Source organism: Pseudochaenichthys georgianus, chromosome 5 (genome assembly GCF_902827115.2).
Source record: "Pseudochaenichthys georgianus chromosome 5, fPseGeo1.2, whole genome shotgun sequence".
Lineage (NCBI taxonomy): Eukaryota > Metazoa > Chordata > Actinopteri > Perciformes > Channichthyidae > Pseudochaenichthys > Pseudochaenichthys georgianus.
This window is the reverse complement of record NC_047507.1, coordinates 18,454,336-18,463,500: the sequence shown is the minus strand read 5'-3', so window position 1 is coordinate 18,463,500 and position 9,165 is coordinate 18,454,336. Positions and strand designations below refer to the sequence as shown.

Genomic DNA, 9,165 nt, shown 5'->3' with positions numbered 1-9,165 from the left:
CCGCCGGCCGGCAGTCAAGACACGGGGCCTCCGCCACAGAGAGTGAACCCCTCTCCGTGTCGGTCTGGGGCTCATTATCTGCGATGGCTATAGAACCGGAATCCCGCGCCCTGGCAGGACACCAAGCTGGGGCTCCCGGTTAGACCTCACTATGGTCTCACCCGTGGAGGATGCCCTCGAGCTGGACGAAGAGGAGGACGAAGAGGAGGACCCCTTGGCGTTCCTCCTGTCCGAGTCAGATGAACAGGAAGAGGACACCTTCATGTCACCGGCTCAGGCTGCAAAGCCTGAGGCGAGAGCGGCTCTCCCGGGCGATAGCACACCAGCTTCGCCCGGTCTGAGCATGGACCTGCAGGCCGTGTGTAAACGCGCTGCGGCCAGACTCAACGTCCCGTGGCCCGAAATCGCCAAGGAGACCTCCGGGTCCCGCTACGAGGGAAAACATCTTCCCCAAGCAGCGGGGAAAAGGAGGCAACTCCTTCCAGTCTTCCCGGAGATGTTGGATGAAGTGTCGGTCTCGTGGAGAGACCGGCCCTTCAGCAACAAGGTCCCAATCCAGGGTGCTTCCTCCCTAGACTGCGACGGAATGGAGAAGCTCGGCCTGCTCCGCATGCCGCCCATGGAACCGCTGGTAGCGGCCCACCTTCTACCACGGGTGGGCCCGTCACCAAGCAGGAACCCCACGCTGCCAGCAAAGTCGGACCGTTTTCAGTCAGCAATGACTGAAAAATCATATAAAGCTGTAGCATTGTCCGCCAGGGCCCTGAATGTGTCCTCGCTGCTAACCGCCTACCAAGCGGAGCTCTGCGAGGACCTGTCGGGTAACCCGGGGGCAGCCACTCTGGACGAGATGGCAGCGGTCACGGACATTTGTGTCCGTGTCCAACGCTGCGCCGTCCAGGCCACGGGCAAGGTAATGGGGATCATGCTGGTGCAGGAAAGAGCGAGATGGCTCAACCTCACCACCCTCCCAGACCGGGAAAAGGAGGATGTGCTGGATATGCCCATCGTTCCCGAGGGAATTTTCGGCTCCGCTCTCGCCTCCATGCAAAGGAGGTGTGAGACGAAGAAGAGGGAGGACGAGGCCCTCCACCTCTGCCTCCCTCGAAGGGTCCAGCCGCTGCTTTCACAGCAGCAGTCCTTTACCCAAGCTGCCTCGAACTCTGCTCGGTTTAAAGCACCGAAGACGCAGAGGTTGCAGCCCGCCCCGAGTCCCCAGCCCAGGCTGGAGACAAGGGCAAGCTGGCCTAGAAATTCTCCGGTTCCGGCTGCAGCTCAGGCTCAGCCAACCCAGAATTTCGGCCAGCAGTCGAGGAAGAAGAAGCGAGCAGCGTGACAGCCCCTCCTTCTCCCCTCCGTGACAGAGCTGGAAGTTCATTCCCCAGCTCTGAATGTGTTCCCGCCGCCTCGAGAGATGCCTAAACACCATGCTCAAGTCTGCACAAACACATGTCACACATTGGTTGATTCTTCTGTCATAAAACATTTGCCGCTGACGCATCCAGGCTTTAGGCCGAGGGCGCAGCTAAAAGAAATGAAAAGAAAATCACAGCTGGGGCTGTGAAGGCACCACCGTCACGCGCATGCGCATTGTTGGTGGGGATTGTCGATAAGGGGCACCACTGTGTTCAGACAATAGAGGGCCCCATAACACAACAAATAGAGAGGAGGAGAGGAGGAGATGTGACATCTTCACTGGCTCTAAGGAGCATGCATGCTCACATCCTCTGCTTGGGTTTTCAAGACAGTAACACAGGGCTACAGACTCCAATTCGCTGTCACCCCTCCTCGCTTCTCGGGCATTCTGCACTCGCAGGCCCGAGGAGAGTCAGCCCTCATTCTGGAGAAAGAGATTCTCTCACTCCTAGAAAAGAGGGCTATATCTATTGTACCCGCCGAGCAGAGTCAGGGCGGCTTCTATTCCAAGTACTTCCTCGTTCCCAAACGGGGAGGGAACGGAATTCGGCCAATACTTGATTTAAGGGCTCTGAACAAATATCTAAAAAGATATAAGTTCAGAATGCTCACTCACACATCTCTGCTGCGGCTCGTGCGACAAAATGACTGGTTTACATCAGTCGACCTGAAAGATGCGTATTTTCACATCCCAGTATATTACCCACACAGGAAATATCTGAGCTTCGCATTTCAGGGGATCTGTTATGAATACAGAGTACTCCCCTTTGGTCTGTCTCTCAGTCCAAGGGTGTTTGTACGGTGTACGGAAGCTGCGATAGCCCCATTGAAACAACAGGGCATTCGCCTGGCGACCTACCTGGACGACTGGCTGCTTCTCGCACAGTCGGAGCAGGAGGCTGTTACGCAGACAAATGTCCTCGTTAAGCACCTGCTCAACCTGGGTTTCATAATAAATACAGAGAAGAGCATGTTGTGCCCCACGCAGACTATACTCTTCCTGGGTTTACGCCTGAACTCGGTGCCCTTTTCAGCTCGCTTGTCAGCGGAGAGAGTGAAAGCTTTCAGAGCTTGTCTTGCTCTTTTCCAGCTGCGCAAACATGTTCTCTTCAGATCATGCTTGCGATTGCTGGGGCTCATGGCGTCAGCCATCCTGGTTGTACGACTGGGACGCTTACACATGAGGGAGTTTCAGCGCTGGGTGGCCGCCCTAAAACTAAACCCGCGCGGAGAGTGATGGTGACTGTGAAATGCGTAATGGCACTGGCTGCACCCGACTTTTCTAGTACGGGGTGTGCCCATGGGTGCTGTTCTTTCACGGAAAGTGGTCACCGCAGACGCATGTCTGACAGGTTGGGGCGGTATTTATGAAGGTCGCCCGGTGAGGGGTCTCTGGAGCAGAGACCTCCAGCGGGCGCACATAAATTACCTGGAGCTTTTAGCGGTGTTTCTCACCCTAAAACGCGTTCTGCCTTTCCTCAGGGGACATCACGTCCTCGTGAGGACAGACAATACGACCACAATATCGTATATTAACCGCCAAGGGGGGTTGCGTTCTCTCCAGTTACACACACTGGCGCGCAAACTGATCCTATGGAGCGGTAGGCGTCTCCTCTCTCTGAGAGCGACGCACGTACCGGGAGTGATGAACCTCGGGCAGATCTATTGTCCAGAGGTACAGCACTTTATGCAGACTGGACTCTATATCCAAGGATTGTGAGCCAGCTGTTGGTGCGTTACGGCAGAGCCGCGGTGGATCTGTTCGCTTCGAAAGACAACGCTCAGTGTCAGCTGTTCTTTTCGATGCGGGATCTGAATGCACCGTTAGGCGTGGATGCACTCGCGCACGACGGGCCTTCTGTACGCGTTTCCACCCCTGGCTCTGATAGCTCCAACTCTGGCCAAAGTGAGAGAGCAACGCCACACACTTATCCTGATAGCTCCGCACTGGCCAGCTATGTACTGGCTAGCGGAGATATATCAGCTGCTGTGCGGGCAGCCATGGCAGCTCCCACTACGCAGGGACATACTGTCCCAAGCGGGGGGGGGCGATCTTTCACCCACACCCAGAGCGATTGGCTCTTTGGGCCTGGCCCGTGAGTGGTACCATAATCGGGGGTGCTTTGTCATAAGGACCAAGCCCCCTGTGTCCTGGGCTATCCCTTACAAGGGCAAGCCTGTTACTAAGCAACGGCTCTCCCACTGTTTGTGGAAGCAATTGCTGTGGGGCCCGTACGAGTCAGAGCTCGCAGGCACCTTCGGGTTCGCGAGCTCTCTTGACTCAGGGTCTGGCTGCATCCTGGGCTCCGTCCAGGATGTCTCCCATCCAAGACATTGGTGCTGCTCACTTTTGTCCACCTTTTAACAGTCTGGACGTTCTACTCCCAGTGTGACTCAAGCAGTGCTGGGCACCTGGTTGAGGTAAAGTTCTGGTCGGTTTGGTGATTTTCGAGATAAGCTCGTCTGGCAATACGGGAGCTACAATTTCACATAGTGAGACATCGAACGGAGTGTTATGAATGAGAACTATAGGTTATTTACGTAACCCCAGGTCTCAGAGTAACATGAAGTGAGATGTCTCACTAGACGGCCCTCCTTGCTATGGTGAAGCGAGAAGAGGTGCTTATTTTGAATGACGCATGCGTCGTGGCGCAAGCTACTTATAGGGGGTGAATTCCCTGACGCTGACGTCAAGATCACCAGCCAATCAGGATTGGCGTAATGAGATTGATGCTTCTGTTTGCTCCGCGATGAGGCGCATCCCATAGTGAGACATCTCACTTCATGTTACTCTGAAAACTGTGGTTACGTAAGTAACCTATAGTTTCCTCTCCTTGTGACAGAGCCGAGAGCGGCTGAGACGCAGCGGCTGGGAGGCGGGGCTTAAGGACAACTAGTGCGGGGAGGACTAAACAATTTTCCTCCTTTTGTGAGGGGTGAGATGGGCCCCGGACAGCCTTCGCCATTTGTTTTTGGATACAGAATGTAGTCACTCAACCAAATTTACTGAGCTAGTTTAATTTGAGTTATGACACTATCTACTAATATCCCTGATATTTGTCTTGGAAATTGGATTAACCTAAACAAGCTTGATCCGGTAACACTGATGACATGAACTAGACTCCGATTTGACGCCTATCACAGGCCTGATAAAGAGGCATGTATTAGGCCTAGCTGAAACTAAATAAAAAACATTTGATCAGTCAGATTAGCTCTTAAAGAGAAACACAAGCTTGTGTGTGAGTTTTATAAAACCCATTTAAATCCTGTAAACTATAAGAGATCTATTAGATTATGCCAGTTTTCATGTCTTCCTTTTCGAAATTCATTCAGTAGGACAAGATTTTCTTTATGCATGCATTTATTTATCTATCTATGTTCATTTTTATATATACAATGTTTACAATTTATGATGACCAACTCAGCAAGTGACACAAGTTTTACATTGTATATAGTTGCTCATTTTGAAAATACAGTACAAAATGTGTTCCCACTGATGTTAGAGACAAACATATTGCATTTAAACCAAATGTTCCTTAAGGATGTTATATAAATTCAATGGTTCCAAATAGCTTAAACTACAGTGACAGCTGTTCCTCTGACAGCAGTGGGAGTCAAAGTGAGCATCCAAATACATTAGTTCACAGATCTTACCATTATTTGCAATGATTTTGAATTCAGAATGACAAAGGACATGACAAACACTTTCCAACATTCTTCAAAGAAAAGATGAGAAAATGCAGTTCATGAGTTTGTCGCTGGAGCTGTTCATCACTGGTCAAGTAGTCCAGACGTCCCTGAACTTTACTCAGTCCACATCCAGGAATTATTCCCGACCAAAGAAAAAAAGGAAATGAACATGTCCAGGTGTATGAAAATGTCTCTACATTTAAGACACAGAGGACACTTCTGTCTTGCTGGCAGAGACTGAGCTCTCATCCTCCACCATGCCGCCCATTCCAATGCTGCTCAGCATGCAGTTACGGAACTGAAAAAGAGATCAAAGAAAAACAAATGCATGGTTTAGGATTGAGCAAAGATGAAAAAGCAGATTTTAGAAACTGGACTGGGGAATATTTAATATATTCAGCCCACCTGTTTGTTCAACAGCACGTAGATAACAGGGTTGTACAGGGCTGAGCTCTTTGCAAAGAAGGCGGGAATAGCTGCTGTCAGGGCGGTGAAGGCAGCTCCCTTGTTCAAGAAGATCCAACCAGCAAAAGAGGCATATGGCACCCAAGCTACCAGGAATCCAAAGACCATCAGGAGGCACATGCGTGTCACTTCCCTCTCAGCCTTCTGGGTGGACTCTGACTCCTGCTGCTGGGCTGCAGCCTAACGTTTTTGTGATCAGAAAATCATCATTAGAATTCACAGCACACGTGGTTTTGCAGAATTCTAAAATGAAAATGACAGTTTTTACTTGAAGGAAAACATTTAAAACACTTCACTTACGGCTTTGACTGTCAGGACAAGGCTTCCGTAAGAGAAGAAAATGAGGAAAATGGGAGTGAAGAAGTGGACACAAAATAAGTACATGACGTATGATTCATTGTTGAAGCCTGGAGCCAGAGTGTAGTAGTCCGGTCCGCAGGAGCACTGCAAGCCCTCAGGAAGGTATCTGTAGGGTTAAAGAAGGAAAGTGGTAGTAAATCTTTTAGACTTTAGACTTTCTACAACTTATGCATTACCAGTATGTAATTACATCTATCTATGCACTTTCTTAAAACTGATTGGTTTGTTTGAGTGTTTCTCAATGTTTTTAAAATCTTAGTGTTCAGGTTTCAGAGGTTTGAACTCATTTTGTATTGTAAGTGAAATGACAAATACAAATGTGAATTACCTGGACCAGCCAAACAGTGGGGGTCCAGCACATGCGAAAGCCATGACCCAGGTGATCCCAACACCAATTCCAGCGTGAGTATTACTGAACTTGAAGCTTCCCATGGGTTTGCAGACAACAATGTATCGCTCAACAGCCAGGACTACCAGAGACCAGAGAGACACCTGACCTGTAGAGAGGAAGAGCATCTTAGACAAGATCCCTACAAATTAACTTTTACCTTTGTAATATCTTAGAAGCAAGGTGATGATCACTATTTCCGAATCTTTGTCAGGATTAACAAATATCTATTGATTAAATCATTGTCTCACTGAAACAACCTGAAAATCACAAACTACCATTAAAGAACCCCAATTCCTTACAAAGTACTTCATATTCTACCAGCTGCATGGGTTAAACTTGTAGGTGCATTTGAATTAGCTGTTCAACAAAAATTATGAAAAATAAAGTTAAATTCATACCTCCAAGTGTGGCCATGAATCCCTCCATAGCACAGAAAGTGGGGCCAAGAATGAAGTAGCCATTGATAGAAGATATGAAGGTGATGGTGAATCCAAAGGCGCACATGATCAGCCCAGCCACAGACAGGTTTACCAGGATTAAGTTGAGAGGCGTCTGGAGCTTCTTGTTCTGGATTGTTACTAGCAATGTCAGAGCGTTGATGGGAGTTCCAGTGAAGATCAGGAAGAGCATGTAGAAAGCTTGAATCTTGAACATGATGGGATCTGCCATATAATACTGGTTGTATTCATAAGGACTTCTAACAATCCCAGTCCTGTTGGACATCGGGACGTAGAAGTTATTGCCTTCTGTGCCATTGGGCTCCATTCCTCCTTCCCAAGCCATCTTCAGTAGTCTGTTGTTCTGTTCTGTTCTTCTTCACCTGAACAACCCAAGAGTATTGGTGGACTCGATGATCAGAGCTGCACAGTGTGACTTTTATACCTCCCCACTGACCCTAATGTCAAATGCCGAAACAGGATTAAAGGTGGAAGACGTATTCCTGAAATTGCAGTAGACAGTCATTAATCTTGAGACCGGATAGAAGTGAAGAGGTCAAGAAAATTGGCTCCAGACATGGTAGAATTATCCTAATCTTTAATGAAACGGAAGTTCAGTCAGCAGCTCTTATTACACCATCAACCGTAAACTTACTCCAAATAAGTTAATCACACTTGGAATCATGTTTATATGGGGCATTCTACCAAATTAGTGCAAAGTGCGGTCCCATGACAAGAAAAAATATTCAACAAAACAATTAAGTATTCAGACATAGATATTTACTAAGAATATGTTATGGTCTATTTAAACACAAAGCATTACATGAGATAGTGATAAGCTTAATATATACAAAAACATCATTTAGAGGGTACTTTCTATTGGGAAGTAGCTGTCCCCAAACCTGACACCCTGACATTTCAATTTCTGTAAATAACACTTAAAACATTTTTTTAATCCCCTCCACTCAATCTATCAAGACCCGAGCAGTTCTATTAGATATAGGATAAGAAACAGAGATAGGGAGCACAACAACCTACCCCGTTACCCTCTACAAGGCCATAGACCAGTAGAGGGAAAATGGGGGGTGGGTAAGAGTTTTTAAGAATAAACCACAAGGGTCTAAAGGGAAAAAATATGAAATATAAGGTACTATATTTTAATTAATCCTATCTTTCGGTATAGTGACCATTTTTGGTAGAGGAAGAGCATTCCAATAGAGTCTGAAAATACGATATAAAAAAATGTATGGTTCTTTTACTAGATGTGTAATTTAGATATGGTACAAAAATATATATGGACAAAGTTTTGGGAAAAAAACATACAACATTTAAAAACATTTCCAACCTGACTTTGGTCCAATTTCGGTAAAATGGCCCATATATTTATAATTCGTATAACAGTAGCCTCTCTTTTGAGAACACTGATGAAAATATAACTAATTGGAAATGACTTGTGACCTACTATATGTGTGCTGAGACCAGGTGAAGATCTCTATCCCTAATTTAGTAGCTTTTCTGTCTACTCTTTAAGAATAAAATGGGAAGAAAAGCTACTGCATGCTTACTGTCTTTCCTTGTTGCATATTATCTTTTAATTTATATTATTTATTGGCCATTAACATTACAATTGTAACCATCAGTGTCTGTCTGCATATGGAGGAACTGGGTGTCATTATCCTTATTGGATTACTCACATTATCTCACCTGGGTCTCTGATCTTGTTTCCTGTATGTTAAGATCCTTACATAGCACACAAAGTGCAGCCTTAGTTAAAAAAAGACACTTTAATTTAATTATTCAGCTGGTAAGTGCGTACATTCACAAATTAAATTATTCTGTGTATCCAATTACTGAATATGTTGTGAGTATTAGGGAGCAGAACTTCTACATCCTCATTTCGGACAGTCAGTGTGAGAGGTATGTTTGAGTAACCACAGTTCGTATCTAGTAGATCATGGTTGTAGCTGAGAATGCACTCAATTTGTTCCTGAAACAAGAAGCTCGTGAAACGTCTCATCTACCTCTCGTCGGCTAAGCTCTGGACAAACTGGTGATGATCTGCTTTGGACGCATTAGCTCTATAGCACATATTAAAGCCAGTACTGTCAAAGGATTCACAACCGCAAATGGAGGTAAATCGCATAAGACATTTCATTTTAAGGGATATTATGCCTTTGGGTTATTAAATAAGTATTTGAAAGATGTCATAATAAATCTGCTAATTTGCTGTTCAATCAAATGTCAGTGTTGCCTTTTTGTAGATTGGAGACTTGGAGATAATGTGAAACCTGCTATGTTAAGTTTCTGGATTCAACCTACAAAATAAACGTTTGGATGTTTGAAGCCATAGCCGAGAAATAACCTTTTAAATCAAATGTTTTTATGTATCACCTACATGGTTACATG

General features: G+C 46.3%; 1 protein-coding gene across 1 annotated transcript; it reads right to left on the bottom strand.

Moving 5' to 3' along the window:
* Positions 1-5,305: 5,305 nt before the first annotated feature.
* LOC117446585 (green-sensitive opsin-like) lies at positions 5,306-7,105 on the bottom strand. The gene is made up of 5 exons (XM_034082862.1): positions 6,721-7,105; positions 6,260-6,428; positions 5,872-6,037; positions 5,512-5,751; positions 5,306-5,404 (listed from the first exon to the last, which is right to left on the bottom strand). Exons 1-5 carry the CDS (start codon positions 7,103-7,105, stop codon positions 5,306-5,308), a joined length of 1,059 nt encoding a protein of 352 aa, XP_033938753.1.
* Between the last annotated feature and the right edge of the window lie 2,060 nt (positions 7,106-9,165).